The sequence below is a fragment of the Delphinus delphis genome, chromosome 14 (genome assembly GCF_949987515.2).
Source record: "Delphinus delphis chromosome 14, mDelDel1.2, whole genome shotgun sequence".
Classification (NCBI taxonomy): Eukaryota; Metazoa; Chordata; class Mammalia; order Artiodactyla; family Delphinidae; genus Delphinus; species Delphinus delphis.
The window spans coordinates 41,780,217-41,807,165 of record NC_082696.1 but is presented as its reverse complement, the minus strand read 5'-3'; the positions used below and the strand labels follow the sequence as shown (position 1 = coordinate 41,807,165).

The following is a 26,949-nucleotide window of genomic DNA, read 5'->3' as shown; positions in this document are numbered from 1 at the left end:
AGAATGAAAATCCACTTAATCTACAAATTTTGGTTTATATTTTGGGTCAGATACCCTAAGCTCTAGATACAGACACAAATATGCAAAGTGTCATACTTTGATAATACAGAAAAATAATATATAGAATTATTAGGAGGGAGAGTGCTCTTGCCGAGTTACAATGGACTAAAAACAGTTAATTGTCTTTAATTTTAGATCACTGATGACCTTAACCAAATGTGTTCTCAGTAGTAGAGATAGACTGCACCCAATTGAAAAGAGGAGAGGTAAGGAATAGAGAAGAATAATTTTCACAGTTTTTGAAGAACTGATTTACCAAGTATCATTTTCATTCTAAAGAACTGAAAGATTAATATTAAAGAATTTGCAATGTCACCTCAAGTGTTATTAATATGTTCATACAAAAACATATATGCTTTGATATTTTTTAGATATGCAATTACTAAGAGTAAATCAGCACACAGCTAAATTAAAATAAGCACAAAGTATTCCTTACCTGAATTTCTAAAATCATTCTGTCAATCTCATCTTGTTGGCGGTCTATTATCTACAACATAGGAAATATATCAGTCTGAATCAAATTTTTTTTTCCATTGCTTTTTTGGAAGTACCAAATTTCAAGAAAACAAAAGCACAGGGAATTATGAATTTATTTTTTTTAAATCAAAGTGTGTGTGGGTTTTTTTTTAACAAAAGTATTCATACAAAGTATCCTTTAAACAGCTGTATGATTTGGATCACACATATGTAAAACTGTAAACGTCTTACTCTAGCTCTTGATAAAACTTTAATCTTTACAATTTATAAAAATAAGTTTGAGACAGATTTTGAATAATTTAGGATGGAAAAAGATATCCTTTAGTTTTTGCTAAGAAATAATATAAGTTTAGTTTGGCTTTTATTTAAATTTAAATTAAAGTTACTTAAACTGTTATTTTCTTTCCTAATAAAAACATTCAAACTAAAAATTCCATAAGCTATTAAATATTAGCAAAAATATAAATCAAATAAACTAGATAAATTTATATCTATGCACGTATCCATATAGTATAGATTTCACTATCAAATTTCATTATTAAAGACATATACTGACCTTACTAGCATTCTCATTTTGTTTTCTCAGGTTATCATTTTCATTCTGAAGCTGTTTTGCATCTAACATGGGAAGGCGAATTCCATCTTCAAGGCATCTTTCTACTTTTTGCTGCAAACTGTTTTAGAAAGACATAATTATATGAAGAAAATAAGCTCTCTGTGCTGATTTTGGTAGATGAACGAAGTCTCTTCTTAGCGTCTATAATATTTTTTAAGCAAGCAATAATCAAGGCCTACAGACAACAGATGACTAAGTTTGAGTACCTATATTTCATACAAATAAGAAATATAACGCAGGCAGATTATCTTTTCAGAAATAGCAAATACGAGACCAGAGTCAAGAGCTGCTTAGTATGTGACAACATTAGGCCCTGGTGAAGTCCTTCATGACCCTAATCTGAGCTCTACAATCTAAGCCGTGTTCTTTCCCTCTCCCCCAAAGGAGAGTTCCTTGATTAAGATGATTATGGTAGGGAGCCTAAGAATACGGATACACGTCTTTTGCCCTGCATTTTGAGTTCAGCAAAAGTTTGTTTGTAAAGATAATTGTTGACTAAATCAGCAGAATTACACTTCTCCTTCATTAATATGAGGAACAATCTAGTTCCTTTTTACAGTAATCTGCATTTCTATCAATAACCTTTCTTATTTCCTTCAGCATTTTTACTACCTCCTTTTTGAACTTGGGATCTAGTAGACGAGAGGTCAGTTTCATTCTTTATTCTTTCAGGGAATTCTCTTGATCTTTTCATTGGGAGTGGTTCCTCTGCTTCTTCATTTTACTTATATTTCTCTGACTGTATGAGTTTAGAAGAAACAGTTACCTAGTGGTCTTGAAGGGCTTTTTTTGTGGGAGCGTCCCTGTATAGCCTGCGTGCGTCTAACGTTTTTGATGCGAGGGCTGTTTTTAGGATGGATGCCCTGCCACGTCTTTCCTCAGTGTGTGCTGCCCTAATGGGTGTGATTGGTGTTGTGGTGACCAGAGTTTGCACTGGATGCTGAGTGGGGCCTCCTCTTTGAAAAGCAACAATCCAATATATTTATTCCTTGACCTAACAGTTTCTTATGCTATGCTTTTAGCACAAGAGTTTAAAAGCTTGAGTTTATGATTGTAATGCCCTATAAAACAGAACAAACGCATTACCTCTTTTCATTTTGTCATAAGATTAAAGAAAAAGATATGTGGTTGAGTTAATGGAGGTCAGGAAGCTGTTTTGAGACTAGAGAATAGGATATAAGATGTGGAGTAATAAAAAGAAATTAAAGACCAAGAAAGCAGAAAACAGGAGAAAAATAAAGGTAGAGTCAAAGGTATATGGATTTTTTTTGGAGCTGAGATTAGAAACACAGAAGACTGAATTGTCCCAGAAATCAGAGGTTTTCTGCACTGAAATCTAAGGAAAAAAAAGTAGACCAGGCATATTTAAGACTTTGAAAATAGCAGTAAAGCAATATTAACATGGAATTATCAGGAGGATTTTGACTAAAAAAGTGAGTTACATTGAGTTATATATAATTGATAGAAGCATAAAGAGTGCCTTTATTAAATTTAGTTTTTTGCTGCTTCGTTGTCTTCTTCTTCAGGATAGTGTTATCTACTTATAGTTGACAATTTATTAAGGTTTTTTAAGTTCTACAAAACAGTGCACATGTAGATGCATATATAGCATAGTTTTCTAGGTTTTTCATGAATCCAACATTAATTTTCCAGCTTAAATACATTAACAAAATATACTAACAAATAATATTCACTGCAGTTCTAACTGTATTAAATTCGAAGAGACCTGTGAGGCAAGAGATATGTGAGTAAACTCGGAAGGTGCATGGCAAACGGCCGCATCTGTTACTCTGCAGTCAGGTGAAATGGGAGCCAATTACTTCACTTTGACATGTCCCATTAAGGAGTGCAGTCCGGCTGCCCCTCTTTCTGTTACTTAGAATTTTTACTTATTCTTTGACAAAGCCATTAGATAAAGGGTTTGTGTTAATGCTTCCAGTTTTCAATTGATGTTTTTTTTTTTTAGAAAACTATTCTCATCTAAAACCTACTCTTATCTAAAACCGAGATGTCAGTATGTTGCATCGCATTGTTAAATCACAACTGAGACAACCTGTTTCGATGACATAATACTTCTGGTTCTCAATAATACATCTTTAAGAGAAATAATAGAGTACTAATTATAAATTAACATATTTTAAGTGAAATGCTTTATGACAAATAAGGAATAACTTAAAAATAACATAAAAGAATTACTGAAGGTTTTCTTACCTCTGAACTGTAGTTACCAACTCCTTTTCTTTCTTTTTCTGGCATATTAGCTGTGCCTCATTTTCTTGACACTGTTTTTTGAACTCTTCAAGCCTTTTTTCCATTTCCATCAAAGTCTCTTGCAAATTCTTGTTTTTTTCTTCTAGAACTTGCAGCTAAAGAGAAATTTTTTAAAGTTCATGACACAAAGAATATTAAATATGTTCCTACTAGAAACTGATACTGGGTTCTCAAGAATTAATAGACTTATGGTTAAAATTACACTAGCTTCATTTCATGGATAGCACTTAACACTTTATCTCTTCCTTTGTGTAAAGGGAGCTGAGAGAATGAGATTATGGAGAAGAGGAGAATAGGGTCAGAAATTTCTAGAAGACAGAGAAAAGTGAATGATCTCAATTTGGGGATATTTTTAAAATTTTAATTGTGGCAAAATATACCTAACACAAAATTCACCATCCTAACCATTTTTAAGTGTACAGTTCAGTAGAGTTAAGTACATTCACATTGTTGTAAACTAATCACCAGAACTCTTCTCATCTTTCAAAACAAACTCTCTACCCATCTACCTCTCTGTCCATCTACCTCTCCCCTCAAGCCCTGGCAATCACCCTTTGACCTTCTGTCTCTACGAATTTGACTACTTTAGGTATCTCATACCTATTTTTCTTTATCTTTAATCTATTTATCTTTGCTTTTTTTCTTAATTAAATGTCTCCTTTTCAATTCCTAAAATAATTACTGTAATCATTTTTTTAAAATTTTATTTTATTTAATTTTTTATACAGCAGGTTCTTATTAGTTACCCATCTTATACATATGCCAATCCCAATATTTATCTTTGTGACTGGCTTATTTCACTCAGCAAAACGTCCACAGGTTCACCCATGTTGTAGCATGTGTCAGAAAGTCCTTCCTTTTTAAGGCTATATTGTGTGTATACATCACGGTTTGTTCATCCATTCACCCACTGATGGACACTTGAGGTACTGTTTGGCTATTGCAAATAATGCTGTTATGAACATGCATTGTGAATAAACACCTGTTTGAGACTCTGCTTTCAATTATTTTTAGCATATACCCAGAGGTGGAATTCGTGGAGCATACGGTAATTCTATTTTTAATATTTTTGAGGAACCATCATATGGTTTTCAATAGTGGCTACACCATATTACATTACCACCAACAGTGCCTGAGGGATTATAATTTCTCCACATCATCACCAATGCTTGTTACTTCTGTTTTTTAGATATTAGCCATCCTAATGGGTGTACTGTGGTATGAACACATGTTTTAAAATCTACAGTCCTCTCTGTTCCTGCTCAAGCTCCTGTGGGTCCTTCTTTAGTTCCTTCATGATATCACCCTCTGTTAGTTTTACAATTTATAAATTAATGTAAACAGAAATTGTATTATAGGTCTACAGTCTACAGAATAATGATACTCCATGGATTAGATCAATGATTCTCAACTGGGAGTGATCTCCCTCCACTCACCCCAGCAGACATTTGGAAAAGTCTGCTGACATTTTTGGTTTGGGGGAAGGGAAGAAGCAGCACTATTGGCAACCAGTAGGTGGAGGCCAGAAATGTTGTTAAGCATCCTTTAATGCACAGGACAGAATCCTACAACAAAAAATTACCTAACCTCAAATGTCAAGGGTCCTAAAACTGAAAGTCCCATGATTAGTAAGATTTTGAGAAAAGACTGAAGAGTAGGTTTAATAGATTTACAAATAAGGCTTCAAGAGGATAGGCCTCACCAGAGTTAGTAGAAAGACTTTGGATGAGGTACTGCTAAGAAAGGAAAATGGCCAGAAGAGAAGTCAGAGGAGTGAATGGAGGTCATAGATTAAAGTATATGAAAGAATTTATAGAAAGATTAAGAAGAATGATGAAAACAAAACAAGTATCTGGAAAGATGGTCAAAAAAAGGTCCTGTTAAGCCTTGGTGGATCCCACAGAATACTGGGAAAAGTCAGAACTGAGGTGCATGAGTGTGTGTGCATGCGGTGGGGTGTCACTGGTTTAGAAACTACCTTTTAGAGTAGAACAGTAAGTGAGAGAGTTAAGACAGGTTCATTAGGAAGGAAACTGCATATTAATTAAGAACAAGAAAGATCTATTCATGCTCAGATGAACAAAGTTTCTAATTAAAGTTAATCCTAAAAACAGCAATTAAGCACACAGATTTAACTTACAATTAGCCAAATATACAACTAAAATTTTAAATGATAAAAATTTACAAAATGAATGAAAAATTATAAAAATGAAATGTCTAAAGAGTCAACTTAAAAAAGAATATGTTTCCCTCTCATTTAAAGATCAGAATTTTATTTCATGTTACCTGTAGACTCTGACTCTGTACATCATCAAGAGTTGGAAGATCAGCCAGATACTTTTCTAAGGTCTCAATTCTTCTCTGCTTTTCTTTATTCTGTTCAGATTCCTTCTGGCACTTCTTTTTCAGGCTACTGATGTATCTATCTCTGGTTTTAAGCTAAAGAAAAAGATTATGAAGCTTCAGTGGTTTTGTCAAAAAACAGTAATATAAAAGCCAACATTCTAATCTTAGGCATCACTGAATTCACCAACCGTTCCAGATATAGTTAACACCACTTCCAACTTAAGTACGATTTATCTTATTTCATAGATTCGAAGATTCACATTTTTTTCAAATTCTTGTATCATTGAAATCAAGAGTTTTGAAATTTTAATTTGATTTTACAATTGATGATATAAACTGCAGTCAGGCAGCAGTAATGATGTAGTTTTTATTGCCTGCACATGTGCAAATTTGGTCAAGGCTATTCATATCTTTGTCATTTCAACAGTATTATGTACATGTTGAAAGTGTGTTGAGTTTAAATCATATTTAAAATACCTTTGAAATATTACATTATAATTTGGCATTGAAAAATGTTATTGGGTACCCAGAAAGACAGTTTCAGGGAACAACTGAAAAATCAGTGAAGCAAGTATTCATCTCTGGAAGGATGACTTTAATTTCTTATTTATTGCAAAGTTATATGCAATGTTTTACGTGAATTAAGAAAGGAAGATATCTATAAGTAATTAAAGCTGTTTTGTTACTTACAGACTTACAAAGGAATCGCTTATCATGCACTAAAGCAAAGCAATCAAAGCCAGGGCACTCACCAAAATTACCAAATACTTAGGAACAAATAATGGGACTAGCGAGACTAATTAATACCTCAAGCAAGACTATTGTTAAGGCATTGTGTCAGACTGAACTTGTACTATATTCTCTTACTATACAAAATAAAGATGTGCCTTACCATTAATGTCATCTTAGGACTGACGAAATACGCTAATTGAACACCTACTATGGAATACATACAGTTCATGATCTTTAGTAAATCCCAGTTTCTGTAGGTTGAACCTCAGACTTTTATGTGCTATTTTTTTCACCTTTCCACCTAAAACATACGATCTTTAAATTTTGTAGATATACTATCTCTAAAGCTCTTTCATAATCAAGATCAATTAAAAACAATGTATATACAAATAGTTGCCTAAAAAGTAAACTCCAGACTCACATTTACTTTAATTTACCAGTCTTCCAAACATTTAACATTCTTTCAGAAGCTTACAGGGTTCTAAAATATCTTTATAGCCTTTTCTCATATTCACCAGGGAAATAAGTACGAGTAATTAGTAGTATAATAGATTACTCTTTCAAATTTTATTAAAGCTAATGCTTGTCCACAATCCAGTTTCTTTCATGCCTTATCTAACTTATTTCAGGTCCAATGTATAAAAACTTTTATTAAAACAATTTCAATTGGAAAAACAAAACACAAAACAAATATACACTACCAAATGTAAAACCGATAGCTAGTGGGAAGCAGCCGCAGAGCACCAGGGAGATCAGCTTGGTGCTTTGTGACCACCTAGAGCGGTGGGATAGGGAGGGTGGGAGGGAGGGAGACGCAAGAGGGAAGAGATATGGGGATATATGTATATGTATAGCTGATTCACTTTGTTATAAAGCAGAAACTAACACACCATTGTAAAGCAATTATACTCCAATAAAGATGTTAAAAAAAAAAAGAAAAAAATACCCCAATTTCAATTGGAGAAACAAATGACATCGCATTTCATCTATTCATTCCATCAATAACGTTAGGATTCACTTAGGTCCTTGGGTAAGGAGCAACAACGGTAAAACAGACAAAACCTTTTATTTGGGCTTTCTTAGGACTAAAATCAAGTATGCTGGTGTGACAATTTAACTTTTGATCTATCAGAACTCACAGACTGTTGGCCCTGGCCGTGACCTGAAAGACCATATAATCCTGCTCTTGCCTTAGCAAATGACCCTGTAAATTACAGAAGCAAACATAACTACCAGCCTATTTTTACTACATGCTCCCTAATTTACACTTAATTGTTTGTGTCTTAAATGTGACATAATTGTTTAAGTGACATAATTGTGTCCTCAAAAAGCAGCCACTGGAATAAGTTAGTCATGCTGTCTTCTATGCAAAGGTGTCCTAGGTGTCTTCTTTTCCTTTGGTCAATTCTCTTCTTTGCTATCATGTCACGCTTGCTGCTCTTGATCACAAGTCTCGGCCAACACTCTCCTCTTGGATACCATCTCTGTTATTTGTGGCCACAAGCTGATCACACATAATTACTGGATCTTTTTTGTTTATTTTTTCCAGCCCTGCTCACTGATGAGAAGCTCTTTATTTTCTGTTTTTTTTTAACTTCCAAGTTTTATGTTGTTGCAGATTAGCAGATCAACAGAGGTTACTGAATTCTGAACTCCAGTAATTACCTACAGGTAAATGAGGCACCACTAATAAATCTTCCCTATTCTAGTTATAAAAAGTTAAGTAAAATTTCAAGGAGGTATTATGCAATACTGAGATCATTCCTAGAAGGCAATTCCCCATTTCAGAAGAGGTTTACAAACAGATTTATTTTTCTTCATTTTAAATACAATTATTAGAACAAAATAGATTAGGGAGAAAATGTTTTCCACTAAAATTTTTATAAATTATTATTAGAGCCAAGGCATCAGCTGGAGAGTTAAATTGTCTTGAATTTTACTTCCAGCTTTTCAACAACTTCTATCTACATGCAACTGGACAAATTACTTAACTTTTCTCAAAATTTCAGTAACCTCATTTTAAAAAAAATGGGGTACAGTATATACCTCATAGGGTTTCTGTGACACTAGGATTGAATAAGAAAATGCATTTAATGTACACTAACATACTATCTGGCACATAAAAGAAAGTGTTCAACAAAGAGTAACTTCCCTTGTTATTCTTACCACATTAAATGTTTTTCTGTCTTAGAATCAGTCTTGATCAGGGTTACTGAGACTAAATGTAGAAGGAAAACAATGCAATCTAATCTCATGTGGGCCCAGGGTGCTGTTTAGTTGATGCATTATCAATGAGTCTAATTTCCTAGCTTCTACACTCCCTTCAAGAACTCAGGTCATCTCCATGTCCTCTGACACAAAGTCTACCCTCTATATTAACCCCACTCCTCAAGGTCCACTGGTATAGACACGTCCATTCTTAATTGTCTCACTTCACAGAGAGGCTATTTCTCTTCTTTTCCAAGAGGAACTCTTCCACCTTGGCATCTGTTATCAACATTCTCCTATTTCTCCTTAGGAATTTGGTCCATCGTGCAACCATTCTGACATCTTCGATATCTCTAATTATTCTTTCCCTAGTCCTTTGTTGGGGTTATCTCATTCCCTTCTCTCCCTTTGTGGCAAAAATCACCTGAAAGCATTTGTTCATTCATTCATTCAATATGCCAGGGACCATGGCTGGTGCTACATATGCTACAGTGACACATTCAGATACATCCCTGCCTTCACAAAACTTACAGAGATATATAAAAAACATAGCAACATTCAAATTTGTGCTGAGAACAAAATGCTTTAAGCATGTATAAGAAGCGGTTGGAGGGAAAATATATCTAAGTTGAGACTTGATAAAATATTGATAAACAGGTGACTGGGGAGCAGGAAAAGAGAGCCAAGTATTCATCAGGCAAAGAGGACACTTTATGTAAAGAACCTATACCAGAAACAAGTTCTGACCCGCTTAACAACTGTAAGACACTATACCAAGACACAGTGTACCAGAGGGAGACTGGTAGGGCCCAAGGCTATATAATTAGGCAGGCTCTTTCAGGTCATAGAAAATATTAAATTCTTATTTTAAAGACAATGAGATGGCATAAGTGGGTTTTAACCAAGTAAGAAAAATGACTGGATCTTCATTTTAAAAGGTTCATTCCTCCATACTATTAAGAATGGATTTGCAAGGCTGTGGAGCACCTGGAACTCTCACTCATTGGTAGTGGAAGTGTTAGATGGTACACACACTTGGGAGGACTGGGGTAGTTTCTTATAAGTTAAACATCTACACTATGAACCAAATGACCTAGAAATTCCACTATTAGGAATTTCTCCAAGAGAAATGAAAACCTATGTATACCAAATAAAGTCTAGTACAATAATGTTCACAGCAGCCTTATTCATAATTTTCCCAAACTGCAAACAATCCAAATATCCACTAACAGGACAATAGATACATTGTGAGAGATCTATATAATGGAATGCAACTCAAGGATAGACAGGAACAGACTACTGATACGTGCAACAACGCAAATAAATCTCAAAGATATTAAGGGAAAGAAAACACACACAAAAGAACATATATGGTATGACTCCATTTATACAAAGTCCAAGAAGACTCAGAACTAATCTACAGTGATAAAAAAGTGTTTCGGGGACCTCCCTGGTGGCGCAGTGGTTAGGAATCCATCTGCCAGTGCAGGGGACACAGGTTTGAGTGCTGGTCCGGGAAGATCCCACATGCCGCAGAGCAACTAAGCCTGTGTGCCACAACTACTGAGCCTGTGCTCTAGAGCCCGCAAGCCACGACTACTGAGCCCACATGCCACAACTACTGAAGCCCATGCGCCTAGAGCCCATGCTCCGCAACAAGAGAAGCCACTGCAATGAGAAGCCCGCCCACCACAACGAAGAGTAGTCCCCACTCGCCGCAGCTAGAGAAAGCCCGCGTGCAGCAATGAAAACCCAATGCAGCCAAAAATAAATAAATAATAAATAAAATTTATTAAAAAAAAAGTGTTTCAGGGAAGGGAAGAAGACTGACTAGAAAGAAGCACAAGGGAACTTCTTGGATAACTGAAATGTTTATGATCTCATTTTAGATAGTGGTTATATGGGTATACAGTTGACCTTTGAACAACGAGAGGGTTGGGTTGCTGACCCTCCATGCAGTATACAACTTACAGTCGGCCCTCTGTATCTGCTTTTTCCTCCACATCCTCAGATCCTCAAATTGTGTAGTATTTACTACTGAATAAAATCTATGTATAAGTGACCTGCACAGTTAACCCATTCTGTTAAAGGGTCGACTGTATACTATTAGCAATATTCATAAAAACTGAACACCCAAGATCTGCACACTTGACTGTATGCAAATTATGCTTCAATCTTTAAAAGTATAATAAATAAAATACATAGAATTACAACAACAACAAAAGTGATTGAGGAGAACAGGTAGACAGGGCAAGGGTGAATTCAGAGACACCAATGAAGAGGCCATTACAAAAGCTTTGCCAAGAGCTAAGAACCTGGACTAGGCTGGTAGTGTTGGACAGGTTTTGTATAGATTTAGAAGACAGGCTTGATTAACTTAGTAGAGTTTCTAGCGTGAGTAACTGAATACACAGCAATGAACATTGAAGAAAATGTTGTTTTATGTCGTTTGAGAATAGGGCAGTCAGAAGGCAAAATTAAGAACGGATTTTAGACATGAGAAGTCTGAAGTATTTTGAAGACATCCAATTAGGAGCTGTCTCATAGGTAGGTAACATATAAACTGATTTTATTAAGCAATAGACATGAAAAATAATAGAAGATGAGAAAAATTTAGATAAAACATAAAAATATATTTTAAAAACTGCCTCCACTGAATCTTCACAATTTTCACACAGTCTTTTAATTAACAAGTTTCAGGTGAGAAAACATTTTAATCCCTCCCACTTATGTATGACCGATGGATATTTCCATAGCTCCCTCCAGACTGTGGTATTAGATAAAGCCCCAAACATACACAAAAGAAACAAGAAACAGTACCTGTTTCAAGGTACTTTCAAGTTAGCCACAATAAAATACATCATATAGCTGAGAAAGAGAAACCATGTAAAATTTGTCAGTTTTTTGGAAGATAAAAATTTTAGCTCGTGTGTGTGTGTGTGTACTGACTCAAAAATGTCAATGAGCTCTCAATTAATAGCTCCAAACCTGCCTACAGAAATCATGGTGACGCCTCAAGATCACTTGAAGGGAAGGTTAGTTAATAGAATAATAAGCTGGGTATAACAAGAGAAATCTAAAACCAATTATGCAACTAAGTAGTAGCTTAAGGATCTATGCCTCTTCAATAAATCAGGGATAGCATGTATCCTTATCTTACTTGATCTTTAATGATACTATAATGGAATGAGATGAAGTCTGTGAAAATACTGTAATAAAGGCAGAAAGGTCAAATAAATGGACAGATGTTTTGTGTATATAGAGGTATCTGGCTTTCAGCTACTTATTCTGAATCAAGGGCTTCAGCTTAAATAACGTGAAGTCATGTGCTTCTGAAAGAAGGACCACTTTCATTTCATTTACCAATCCTTCATATCCCACATTACAAAGACACAGGGCCCCAAAAGGAAAAGGAGAACAGTTATTGGTGTCACATCTCAGTGTAGACAACTAACTTTAAAAAAAGCTTTACTATTACTTAGAAAGACATAATATAATACACAGTGGTATTTTTATCTCTCAAAAAAAAATGCCTGGATTTTTGTAGATAGCACAGGGTTTCTCAAAAGTTACTGTAAAACTAATCACTTCAATGTAAATAAAACCTGGTATGACACCTGGCATACAGTAGATGACAAAAAAATCATATGTTGAAGGAATGCCCTTGACCCAATTCAACTTTATTAAAAATACCTACCTTTTCCTCCAGTTTCTTCTTCTCTTCACTAAATTGGCTTATCCTTTGCTTTAGAAACTGATTGAGCTGTAAAACCTCTTTCTCAGTAGATGCAAGCTTTTGCTCAAGCTCCTCTTGCTGGGCATGGGATGTTGACTGGTCTGAAAATGGAGTCTGGAGGGAAGTATTCTCATATTGTGGCTATTCAGAAAGAAAAAAAAACATAGGTAAGACTTTAAAAGTTTACCTGTCTTGAATAAATGGAAAGAAATTAGAAATGAGGTACCTACAGTACAAAGAGCACAAATAGCCTTTAATGACAGACCTTGGTATAAATCCCAGCTCTCCTGCTTCCTAGTTATGTGCCATGATCAATTCAAATTGCTTACCAACAACAAGTTATGTAAAGTCCCTAGCACACAGCAGAAGCTTAATAAAAAGCAGTTATTATTTGGTTAAAAAGTATCAGAGTATAAAAAGTACATTATAAAGAAGTGAAATCTCAGGGGAAATAAATAAAAACTAAAGAAATATTTCCTCACAGGTGATCATTTTTTAGCTAATATTAAACTCAGTAAGTATTAATAGAGTGTTTCCCCTAACTTGAAACTAAGGTCCATGAAATCAGGAATTTCTGTCCATCTTAGTTGCTCTTATATCCCTATTTCATAGAGCAGTGACTGGCACAAAATAAATGTTAAAAAATAATTGCTTAATGAATAAATGTATTATTCTTTTCATGAGCAAGGCTTTGAAGGAGAGTCAGACAAAATCTCTTCCCTCCCCTTCCCCCTGCAGCATTACAACCTGGAAGAGGAGGGCAGGAAATACAAATATTTCCTCAAACAAATTAGAATGTGATAAGAATGTGATACCAACAAAGTAATGTGAAAGTAAAGAAACAGATTACTTTTCTATTTACTAAGCACATATGTTAGGCATTGTGTACTGGGGAGTCAACAGTTAATAAAACAAGGTCCCACCAGTTTAATAAAGTGTCACACACAAAAAGACAACAAAGACTGCCTAAGTGCTAAGATAGCTGTATGTGTAGTAGCTATAGAATGGCTTTATACAAGTGAACTTGAACTAGGCCTTGAAGAACTCATACTTTTTCAAAAGGTAGAAATGCAATTCAAAAATTACATGCACGGTATGGTACTGGCACAAAAACAGACACATAAATCAGTGGCACAGAATAGAGAGCCCAGAAAAGAACCCATACTTATATGGTCAATTAATCTACGACATAGGAGGCAAGAATATACAACAGGGGAAAAAACAGCTTCTTCAATAAATGGTGTTGGGAACACTGGACAGCTACATGCAAAAGAATCAAACCGGATGCCTTCTCACACCATATAAAAAATAAACTCAAAATGGATTAAAGACTTAAAATGTAAGACCTGAAATCATAAAACTCCTAGAAGAAAACACAGGCAGTACACTCTTTGATATCAGTTTTGGCAATTTTGGGGGGATTATGTCTCCCCAGCAAAGGCAACAAAAGCAAAAATAAACAAATGGGACTAAATCAAACTAAAAAGCCTTTGCACTATGAAGGAAACTATCAACAACAAAAAGGCCACCTACTGAATGAGAGAAGATAATGGCAAATGATTTATCTGATAAGGGGTTAATATCCAAAATATACGAAGGACTCATACAATTCAACATCAAAAAAAAATTTTAAAATGGACAGAGGACCTGAAAAAACACTTTTTCAAAGAAGACATACAGATGGCCAACAGGCACATGAAAAGATGCTCAACATCACTAATCGTAGGGGAAATGCAAATCAAAACCACAGTGAGATACAACCTCACACCTGTCAGAATGGCTATCATCAGGAAGACAACAAATAACAATAAAGTGTTGGCCAGGATGCAGAGAAAAAGAACCCTCATGCTCTGTTAGTGGGAATGCAAACTGGTGCAGCCGCTATGAAAAACAGTAGGTCAATTTCTCAAAAAATTAGAAATAGAACTATTATATGATCAAGCAATTCCACTCCTGGGTATCTATCTGAAGAAAACAGAAACACTTAATTTGAAAAGATACATGCAACCCTATGTTCACTGCAGCAGTGAACAACAGCCAAGCTATGGAAGCAACCTCAGTGCCTATGGATAGATGAATGTATAAAGAAGAGGTGATATCTATATCTATCTGTCTATCTATCCTTCCAACAGAATATTACTCAGCTATAATATAAGATGAAATCTTGCTATTTGCGACAATATGGATGGACCTAGAGGGTATTATTATGCTAAGTGAAGTTAAGTCAGACAGAGAAAGACAAATACCATATGATTTTGCTTATACACAGAATTTAAAAAACAAAACAAATGAACAAACATAACAAAAGAGAAGTAGTCATAGATACAGAGAACAAACAGATGAGGGAGATGAAGAGGTACAAACTTCTAGTTACAAAATCAGTGAGTCACAGGTATGAAATGTGCAGTGTGGGGAACATGGTCAATAATACTGGAATATCTTTGTATGGTGACAGGAGGTAACGAGACTTAGTGTGGTGATCATTCTGTCATGTATAGAAATACTGAATCAGTATGTTGTGCACCAGGAACTAACATAACATTGTAGGTCAATTACACTTCAAAAACAAACAAACTCATAGAAAAAAAGAGATCAGATCTGTGGTTACCAGAGGCAGGGGTGGGGGAAGGGGAAGTGGATGAAGGGGGTCAAAAGGTACAAACCTCCAGTACTAGGGATGTTAACGGACAACATGATAAACATAATTAACACTGCTGTATGTTATATATGAAAGTTGTTAAGAAAGTGAATCCTAAGAATTCTCATCACAAGGAAAAAATATGTTTTTTTCTTTTTCTTTTATTCTGTATTTGTATGAGATGGTGGATGTTCACTAAACTTACTGTGGTAATCATTTCATGATGCATGAAGGTCAAATCATTATGCTGTACACCTTAAATTTATACAGTGCTGTATGTCAATTATATCTCCATAAAACTGGAAGGAAAAAAATTTTGATTATAGAAACAGCATTCATCATGTGCATGGTATTTCAAAGATAACCGACTCAGGCACTGCCCTTTACAAACTCAAATTCTAATCAGAAGCATAAGAGAAACCCTTAGATGATTATATACAGGATACAATATAGTATGGCAGCCAAAGAAAAGCTATCTTCAGTACAAAGTGTTGGAAGGTGGGAGGATAAATGAAAAGGGCATGGAGAGAATGAGGGAAAAGGCTTTACTGGAAAGGTGGCTTTTGGAACAGCCTTTGAAAATAAGGAGGATTCTGGCAGGAACAGAGAAAGGAAGAAAAGCATTCCAGAAAGAACATTTTAAAAAGGTAAAAGACGGAATATATGCACAGAGTACCCATAAAGTTTAGGTTACAAGAGGGGGGAATAAAGAGAAAATTAAAACATCTACGTGAGACCATACTTTAGAATCACAAGGTTCAGAATTCAACCTTAATGCATAGGAAATGGGAATGCGGTGACGGTTCTAGAACAAGAAAGTAACATGTTTAAGAAGTCTGTGAACTCTGTTTTGTAAATCTCTGTATTCCCTAGCACTTACCATAGTGTAAACTACCATAGTGTAAACTCTTAGTAACTTTAGATTAAAGGGAAAAGAAAAGAAGAAAAAGGACAAGAGAGAACTATAACAATTGGAAGTAATGAACAAGATGAATTAAAGGATATGGTGAATGGATATGAATATATCACTTTAAGAAATTATCCTAACCTATTTAGCTGAAAAAACCAAGGAGGTGAACAAGAATACTGAGAACAGAAGGAAGAAGCTCTGGAAGCAGAAATGAGAGGATTTAGAGAAAATTATTTTTTAAGGTGTGAATGGACAAGAAATGCTAAAGGTTCGAAATTCTGAGTCTAAGTAACAGGGAAGATCATATTCTGAGCAGAGGTAAGTAGGTCATGTGGGAGAACAGGTTTAAGCAAATATACTTAATTACAATTAGAGCCTATTGATATTAAGATGCCAGTTAATATCAATTTAATATTAAGATACAAATATATATGAACATCAGGCAAAGAGATGGGTCTAGAACCCAGAAAAATGGCCAGGATAGGCTAGGAAACTAAAAAAGTGAATACAGATTTACAATTTCCCGTCAGGCATATAATGAGCTCAGAAATTGCCAACCTGTTTTACCGACAAGTGAAAAGCTGAACAAACTGAAAAATCAACAACTCTTCTTAGATCTGTCAGAGAAGTGAGGTTATCGGGCAAACTGCCACCCCCAAAATTGGAGAAACAGGCAAATAAAGAAAATCACACTTACTGGAACAGAGTTATCCATGGGAACCAGTGCTGAAGTAGGAAAACCAGAACTGTAATTGATGAATTTGTTGGAGGCTCAAAGTGAAGGTCTGAGAGTCAAAATCTCCAGGGGCACCCAGTCATAGGGGACACCCAATATCCTTGAATTATACCCCTAGAAGCTCTACCAGGTCCTCACAATGAATCCCCTTGTGCTTCCAGCAGAGGGAGGAGAAGAGAAACCATTCTGAAATGCCAGAGCTCCATGTTCTTCTTAACAAGGCCTGTCCTCAGGAGAAACTACTTTACCAGAGACTAACCTACCTAGAAGGGAACTAACATACCTAGAAGGAAAAAATCCCAAACCAGCTCCCTCTAGCCTTCCACATGGGGGAAGGGTTAATAGCCAACTCAGTTGCCTCTAGCCATCCTGTCCTACCTAAGGGTGGGAAAGAAAAAACTAAGAAGCACTGGTGAAGTTCACAGTCCAGGAGCACAGGCTCATGAAAAGACTAAGTCAGAGGGCCAGAGAATGCTTCCCCTGCCCCACACCCTACCATGACTTTACTAAAGGCCTACTTACCACACTTCCTTTTATCAGTACATCTGGAGAGACTGAACAAGCATCAGAACTAGAGTCAGATATGTCACAGATGTTGGAATTATCAGAACAGACATTTTTTAAAATGTCTATGATTAATATGCTTAAGGGCTTTACTGCTGAAGTAGAAAACATTCAAGAACAGATGGATAATATAAGAACAGAGCCGGAAAGACTATAAAAGAAACTCTAGAGACAAAAAACACTGAAACAGAAACGAAGAATGTCTTTGATGTGGTTATCAGTAGACTGGACCTGGCGCAGGAACCAATCTGAGCTTGAGGATATGACAGCAGAAACTTCTAAAACTTAAGAGCAAAGAGGAAAAAGATTGGAAAAAATAGAAGAGAATATCCAAGAGTTGTGAGATAACTACAAAACTTGTAATATACATCTTATGGGAACACCACAAGGAAAAGAGAGAAAGAAAACAGCAATATTTTAAACAAGATGATTTGAGAATTTCCCCAAAAGGTCACATACCACACCTCAGATCCAGGAAGCTCAGAGAATAAATGCCCCCAAACTACACTTAAGCATATCATATTTAAATTTTTGAAAATCAAAGATTAAAAAAATTGTGAAAGAAACCAGAGGAGAAAATACCTTACCTATAGACAGGAAAAGATAAGAGCTTTATACAACTTCTCAGAAACCATGCAAGCAAAAAGAGAGTGGAGTGAAATATATGAAAGTCAGGCACTTTCTTTCCTATATAACAGCAATGAACAGGTGTAATTTGAAACTAAAAACATTACCATTTACATTAGCACCCTCAAAAACATAATAGTATAAATCTGACAAAATGTGTATATACAAGATCTATGCAAGGAATACTACAAAACTCTGATCAAAGATATCAAAGAAGCACAAAATAAATGAAGAGATATTCCCTGTTCATGGACAGACTCAGTATGGTCAAGCTGTCAAGTTCTTCCAAACTTGATCTATAGATTCGATGCAATTTCAATAAAAATCCCAGCAAGTTATTTTGTGGATAGTGACAAGCTGATTCTAAAGTTTATATGGAAAAACAAAAGCTCCAAAATGGCCAACATAATACTTAAGGAGATGAACCAACCAAGATGGAGGGCTGACACCCTGACTTCAAGACTTACAGTAAAGCTACAGTAATCAAGAATGTGTGGTACTGGGGAAAGAACAAACAAACAGGTCAATGGAACAGAATGCAGAGCCCAGAAATAGATCCACACGAATACAGTCAACCAATCTAATGACAAAAGAACAAAGGCAGTACAATGGAGCAAAAACAGTCTTTTCAACAAATGATACTAGAACAACTGAACATCCACATGCAAAAAAAAAAACAAAAAAATATTCTAGACACAGACCTTATACCCTCCACAAAAATGAACTAGAGATTGGTTCAAGATGGCAGAGAAGGACGTGCTCTCACTCCCTCTTGTGAGAGCACCAGAATCACAACTAACTGCTGAACAATCATCTACAGGAGGACACTGGAACTCACCAAAAAAGATAGCCCACATTCAAAGACATGGGAGAAGCCACAATGACACGGTAGGAGGGGCGCAATCACAATAAAATCAAATCCCGTAACTGCTGGGTAGGTGACTCACAAACTGGAGAACATTATACCACAGAAGTCTGCCCACTGGAGTGAAGGTTCTGAGCCCCATGTCAGGCTTCCCAACCTGGGGGTCCGGCAATGGAAGGAGGAATTACTAGAGAATCAGACTTTGAAGGCTAGCGGGATTTGATTACAGGACTTCGACAAGACTGGGGGAAACAGAGACTCCACTCTTGGAGGGCACACACAAAGTAGTGTGCGCATCGGGACCCAGGGGAAGGAGCAGTGACCCCATAGGAGACTGACCCAGACCTATGTGCTAGTGTTGGAGAGTCTCCCGCAGAGGCGGGGGGGTCTCGGAAGTACTCCTTGGCATGAGCCCTCCCAGAGTCGGGCATTAGTCCCACCAAAGAGCCCAGTAGGGCTCCAGTGTTGGGTCGCCTCAGGCCAAACAACCAACAGGGAGGGAACCCAGCCCCACCCATCAGCACACAAGTGGATTAAAGTTTTACTTAGCTCTGCCCACCAGAGCAACAGGCAGCTCTACCAACCACCAGTCCCTCCTATCCGGAAACTTGCACAAGCCTCTTAGATAGCCTCATCCACCAGAGGGCAGACAGCAGAAGCAAGAAGAACTACAAGCCTGCAGCCTGTGCAACAAAAACCACATTCACAGAAAGACAGACAAGAGGAAAAGGCAGAGGGCTATGTCCCAGATGAAGGAACAAGATAAAACCCCAAAAAACAACTAAAGAAGTGGAGATAGGCAACCTTCCAGAAAAAGAATTCAGAATAATGATAGGGAAGATGATCCAGGACCTTGGAAAAAGAATGGAGGCAAAGATCAAGAAGATGCAAGAAATGTTTAACAAAGACCTAGAAGAATTAAAGAAGAAACAAACAGAGATGAACAATACAATAACTGAAATAAAAACTACATTAGAAGGAATCAATAGCAGAATAACTGAGGCAGAAGAACGGATAAGTGACCTGGAAGATAGAATGGTGGAATTCACTGCTGCGGAACAGAATAAAGAAAAAAGAATGAAAACAGCCTAAGAGACCTCTGGGACAACATTACACACAACAACATTTGCATTACAGGGGTCCCAGAAGGAGAAGAGAGAGAGAAAGAACCCGAGAAAATATCTGAAGAGATTATAGTCAAAAACTTCTCTAACATGGGAAAGGAAATAGCCACCTAAGTCCAGGAAGCACGGCGAGTCCCATACAGGATAAACCCAAAGAGAAACACACTGAGGCACATAGTAATCACATTGGCAAAAATTAAAGACAAAGAAAAATTATTGAGAGCAGCAAGGGAAAAATGACAAATAACATACAAGAGAGCTCCTGTAAGGTTAACACCTGATTTCTCAGCAGAAACTCTACAAGCCAGAAGGGAGTGCCGTGACATATTTAAAGTGATGAAACGGAAGAACCTACTACCAAGATTACTCTAGCCGGCAAGAATCTCATTCAGACTCGATGGAGAAATTAAAAACTTTACAGACAAGCAAAAGCTAAGAGAATTCAGCACCACCAAACCAGCTCTACAACAAATGCTAAAGGAACTTCTCTAAGTGGGAAACACAAGAGAAGAAAAGGACCAACAAAAACAAACCCAAAACAATTAAGAAAATGGTTATAGGAACATACATATCAATAATGACCTTAAATGTGAATGGGTTAAATGCTCCAACCAAAAGACACAGGCTTGATGAATGGATACAAAAACAATGGATACAAAAACAAGCATATATATGCTGTCTACAAGAGAACCATTTCAGACCTAGGGACACATACAGACTGAGAGTGAGGGGATGGAAAAACATATTCCATGCAAATGGAAATCAAAAGAAAGCTGGAGTAGTAATATTCATATCATATAAAATAGACATTAAAATAAAGAATGTTACAAGAGACAAGGAAGGACACTACACAATGATCAAGGGACCAATCCAAGAGGAAGATATAACAATTGTAAATATTTATGCACCCAACATAGGAGCACCTCAATACATAAGACAAATGCTAACAGCCATAAAAGGGGAAATCGACAGTAACACATTCATAGTAGGGGACTTTAACACCCCACTTTCACCCATGGACAGATCATCCAAAATGAAAATAAATAAGGAAAAACAAGCTTTAAATAATACATTAAACAAGATGGACTTAATTGATATTTATAGGACATTCCACCCAAAAACAACAGAATACACATTTTTCTCAAGTGCTCATGGAACATTCTCCAGATAGATCATACCTTGGATCACAAATCTAGCCTTGGTAAATTTAAGAAAATTGAAATCGTATCAAGTATCTTTTCCGACCACAAAGCTATGAGACTAGATATCAATTACAGGAAAATATCTGTAAAAAATACAAACACATGGAAGCTAAACAATACACTACTTAATAACGAAGTGATCACTGAAGAAATCAAAGAGGAAATCAAAAAATACCTAGAAACAAATGACAATGGAGACACGATGACCCAAAACCTATGGGATGCAGCAAAAGCAGTTCTAAGATGGAAGTTTATACCAATACAATCCTACCTTAAGAAACAGGAAGCATTTCAAACAAACAACCTAACCTTGCACCTAAAGCAATTAGAGAAAGACGAACAAAACCCCGCAAATTTAGCAGAATGAAAAAAGTCATAAAAATCAGATCAGAAATAAATGAAAATGAAATGAAGGAAACGATAGCAAAGATCAATAAAACTAAAAGCTGGTTCTTTGAGAAGATAAACAAAATTGATAAACCATTAGCCAGACTTATCAAGAAAAACAGGGAGAAAACTCAAATCAATAGAATTAGAAATGAAAAGGAGAAGTAACAAGTGACACTGCAGAAATACAAAAGATCATGAGAGACTACTACAAGCAACTCTATGCCAATAAAATGGACAACCTGGAAGAAATGGACAAATTCTTAGAAATGCACAACCTGCCGAGACTCAACCAGGAAGAAATAGAAAATATGAACAGACCAATCACAAGCACTGAAATTGAAACTGTGATTAAAAATCTTCCAATAGGGCTTCCCTGGTGGCGCAGTGGTTGGGAGTCCGCCTGCTAATGCACGAGACACAGGTTTGTGCCCCAGTCCGGGAAGATCCCACATGCCGCGGAGCAGCTGGGCCCGTGAGCCATGGCCGCTGGGCCTGCACGTCCGGAGCCTATGCTCCGCAGCTGGAGAGGCCACAACTGTGAGAGGCCCGCGCACTGCAAAAAAAAAAACAAAAAAATCTTCCAACAAAAGCCCAGGACCAGATGGCTTCACAGGCGAATTCTATCAAATCACTGAGAGAAGAGCTAATACCTATCCTTCTCAAACTCTTCCAAAATATAGCAGAGGGAGGAACACTCCCAAACTCATTCTATGAGGCCACCATCACCCTGATACCAAAACCGGACAAAGATGTCACAAAGAAAGAAAACAACACGCCAATATCACTGATGAACACAGATGCAAAAATCCTCAACAAAATACTAGCAAACAGAATCCAACAGCACATTAAAAGGATCACACACCATGATCAAGTGGGGTTTATTCCAGGAATGCAAGGATTCTTCAATATATGCAAATCAATCAACGGGATACACCATATTAACAAACTGAAGGAGAAAAACCATATGATCATCTCAATAGATGCAGAGAAAGCTTTCGACAAAATTCAACGCCCATTTATGATAAAAACCCTCCAGAAAGTAGGCATAGAGGGAACTTTCCTCAACATAATAAAGGCCATACATGACAAATCCACAGCCAATACCATCCTCAATGTTGAAAAACTGAAACCATTTCCACTAAGATCAGGAACAAGACAAGGTTGCCCACTCTCACCACTCTTATTCAACATAGTTTTGGAAGTTCTAGCCACAGCAGTCAGAGAAGAAAAAGATACAAAAGGAATCCAAATTGGAAAAGAAGTAAAGCTGTCACTGTTTGCAGATGACATGATACTATACGTAGAGAATCCTAAAGATGCTACCAGAAAACTACTAGAGCTAATCAATGAATTTGGTAAAGTAGCAGGATACAAAATTAATGCACAGAAATCTCTGGCATTCCTATACACTAATGGTGAAAAGTCCTAAAGTGAAATTAAGAAAACACTCCCATTTAGCACTGCAACAAAAAGAATAAAATATCTAGGAATAAACCTACCTAAGGAGACAAAAGACCTTTGCAGAAGGTATGCAGAAAATTATAAGACACTGATGAAAGAAATTAAAGATGATACAAATAGATGGAGAGATATACCATGTTCTTGGATTGGAAGAATCAACACTGTGAAAATGACTCTACTACCCAAAGCAATCTACAGATTCAATGCAATCCCTATCAAACTACCACTGGCATTTTTTACAGAACTAGAACAAAAACTTCACAGTTTGTATGGAAACACAAAAGACCCTGAACAGCCAAAGCAATCTTGAAAACGAAAAATGGAGTTGGAGGAATCAGGCTCCCTGACTTCAGACTATACTACAAAGCCACAGTAATCAAGACAGTATGGTACTGGCAGAAAGACAGAAATATAGATCAACGGAACAGGATAGAAAGCCCAGAGATTAACCCACGCACAGATGGTCACCTTATCTTTGATAAAGGAGGCAAGAATAAACAGTGGAGAAAAGACAAACTCTTCAATAATTGGTGCTGGGAAAACTGGACAGGTATATGTAAAAGTATGAAATTAGAACACTCCCTAACACCATACACAAAAATAAACTCAAAATGGATTAAAGACCTAAATGTAAGGCCAGACACTATAAAACTTCTAGAGGAAAACATAGGCAGAACACTGTGACATAAATCACAGCAAGATCATTTTTGACCCACCTCCTAGAGTAATGGAAATAAAAACAAAAATAAACAAATGGGACCTAATGAAACTTTAAAGCTTTTGCACAGCAAAGGAAACCATAAACAAGACCAAAAGACAACCCTCAGAATGGGAGAAAATATTTGCAAACGAAGCTACTGACAAAGGATTAATCTCCAAAATTTACAAGCAGCTCATGCAGCTCAATAACAAAAACCAACAACCCAATCCAAAAATGGGCAGAAGACCTACATAGACATTTCTCCAAAGAACATATACAGATTGCCAACAAAGACATGAAAGAATGCTCAACGTTATTAATCATTAGAGAAATGCAAATCAAAACTACAATGAAATGAGATATCATCTCACACTGGTCAGAATGGCCATCATCAAAAAATCTAGAAACAATAAATGCTGGAGAGAGTGTGGAGAAAAGGGAACACTCTTGCACTGTTGATGGGAATGTAAATTGATACAGCCACTATGGAGAACAGTATGGAGGTTCCTTAAAAAACTACAAATAGAACTACCATGTGACCCAGCAATCCCACTACTGGGCACATACCCTGAGAAAACCATAATTCACAAAGAGTCATGTACCAATATGTTCGTTGCAGCTCTATTTACAATAGCCAGGACATGAATCAACCTAATTGTCATCAACAGATAAATGGATAAAGAAGATGTGGCAAATATATACAATGGAATATTACTCAGCAATAAAAAGAAATGAAATTGAGTTATTCATAGTGAGGTAGATGGACCTGGAGTCTGTCATACAAGTGAAGTAAGTCAGAAGGAGAAAAACAAATACTGTATGTTAACACATATATATGGAATCTAAGAAAAAAAAATGTCATGAAGAGCCTAGGGGTAGGACGGGAATAAAGACACAGACCTACTAGAGCATGGACTTGAGGATATGGGGAGGGGGAAGGGTAAGTTGTGACAAAGTGAGAGAGTGGCATGGACATATATACACTACCAAACGTAGGGTGGACAGCTAGTGGGAAGCAGCCGCATGGCACAGGGAGATCACCTAGGTGGTTTGTGACCACCTAGAGGGGTGGGATAGGGAGGGTGGGAGGGAGGGAGACGCAAGAGGGAAGAGATATGGGAACATATGTATATGTATAACTGATTCACTTTGTTGTAAAGCAGAAACTAACACACCATTGTAAAGCAATTATACTCCAATAAAGATGTTTTAAAAAAAACAAAAACAAACTTGGTTGGTGGGAATGTAAATTGGTGTGGCCACTACAGAAAACAATACGAAGGCTCCTCAAAAAAATAAAAGACAAATCTACCATGTGATCCAGCAATTCCATCTCTGGGCATATACCCAAAGGAAATGAAAACAGGATTTCTACAAGATACATGCATCCCCCCCCATGGTTATCGCAGCATTATTCACAACAGCCAAGGTATGGAAACAGCCCAATGCCCATCAACAGATGAATCGACAATAGATGTAACACACAATGGAATATTACTCAGCCACGAGAAAGGATGATATCTTCCATTTGAGACAATATGGGTAGACCTTGAGCACATTATTCTAAGTGAGATAAATCAGAGAAAGGCAAGTATTGTATGATACCATTTATATGTGGAATCTAAAAAAGTTAAACCTGTAAAAAACATAAGAGTACCTCCTTACCAGGGATGGGCGGTGGGGAGCTCCCACAGGGGATAAGAGTGATGGTGTTTAAGCGTAAAACTTTAACAAGTAGTAAATATGCCATAAAAACCTAATGCACAGTGTAATGAATACAGACAATTATATCGTACTATATATGTTATGTAATGTGATAAATACCACTACAATAGCAATCATATTACATACAAATGTAACAAAGTAACACGCCACACACCTTAAACTTACACCATATTACATGTCAAATCTGTTCAATGAAAAAGTGAAGAAAAATAACACTATTCACATGCCAAAATAATTCCTTCACTAAAGAAAATTTTATTATCTTATTAGTTGTTTCTCCTAAACTTTTGCTGTTTTATCCATTCTCTGTATCAATCTCCTGGAAAAATGTTTATCTTATATATTTATCATATCATTTAGTACTTAGGGTTTTCCTTGTATTTCCTTTTATTAATTGTACTTTTCTTTTAAAATGAATTTCTCAACAATATTTTAATTCCCCACATAATTTAAAATTCTTCTAATATTTTTAGCAGCCCATTTTCCTTACCTTTCCAGATATTTCTATCTGTCCTTGCAGACTGACTTAGAGAGCCCTCTTCTGGCCTGATGCTGTGTCAAAAAACATTTTCTTCAGCTTGCAAATAATGTAAGTTTTAAATGCTTTTGGTAATATAATAATAATTGTATAATTCAAGTAAAACCTTTATTCAGAATAATAAAGTTATAAGGAGAAACTGCATGGTTCTATTAAAATACCCTTATCAAAGCAACTTATACTACTTAAGTAGTATAGAAATACCACTTTCGAATAACTGTACACTATTAATCTCAGTATGACAGAGCCTTGGTATCATGTGATGGAACTTGAAGATGAAGCCACATAATAACAAGGTATTTGATACACTAGTAACTGAAGTATGATAAACAAGCTGGAATCTCTGTTAAGTGCCTCTGCCTCAAAGAAGTCTGATAGTTATTTGGTCTTTAATATGTCCTGATTTTAATATAACAATGCCTTTAATAAAACTACAAGTTTGAAAATATAATGGCAGAAAGAATTCCACTTAAATTGATTTTTTTTAATTCTAGGAATAAAGATGTTAATGAAAGTGACCAAACAGAAGTACATACCACCATTAAGTAACTTGCCAATAGTTTTTCTTCTTTTTGTAAATAAACAAGCCAATTATAAAGTTTACATAGAAATATATAAAAACAAATATTAAGGACAATTCTTAAAAACAGTAATAATTTGAGAAAGTAGTCCTTCCGGCCACATAAATTTTGTTATGAGGCGTCATAGACCCTGTCTGTGTTCCCATTAGACTGTACTCTCAAGGACAAAACCAATCTCATTCACATTTCTATTCCTAGCACCTAGACAATGCCTAATCTATAGGAATCATAATAAATTTTAAAGGATTGGGTAAATGTGTTTACCTATATGGTCTCTCCCTTTATAGTTTGAGATTCATGAAGGCAGGAACTATTTTTCACTTTTGTGACCTCAGAATTTAGCACAGTGGATGTTTAATAATTGTTTGTTAAATGGGTTCATTTCCAAAATGGTTTATTTATAAAATACTCATCAGAATTAGAGAGACTTCATGGTAGAAAA

General features: G+C 36.2%; 1 protein-coding gene across 1 annotated transcript in view; it reads right to left on the bottom strand.

Annotated features, from left to right (window-relative positions):
- The window catches only part of CEP85L (centrosomal protein 85 like), a 151,133-nt gene that overhangs the window by 22,578 nt on the left and 101,606 nt on the right, over positions 1 to 26,949 (bottom strand). The window contains exons 6-10 of the mRNA XM_060030554.1: positions 12,408 to 12,587; positions 5,711 to 5,863; positions 3,365 to 3,519; positions 1,094 to 1,211; positions 497 to 547 (exon numbers count right to left, since the gene is read on the bottom strand). Of these exons, the coding sequence (XP_059886537.1) occupies positions 497 to 547; positions 1,094 to 1,211; positions 3,365 to 3,519; positions 5,711 to 5,863; positions 12,408 to 12,587 (657 nt within the window). The remainder of the gene's footprint in view (positions 1 to 496; positions 548 to 1,093; positions 1,212 to 3,364; positions 3,520 to 5,710; positions 5,864 to 12,407; positions 12,588 to 26,949) is intronic.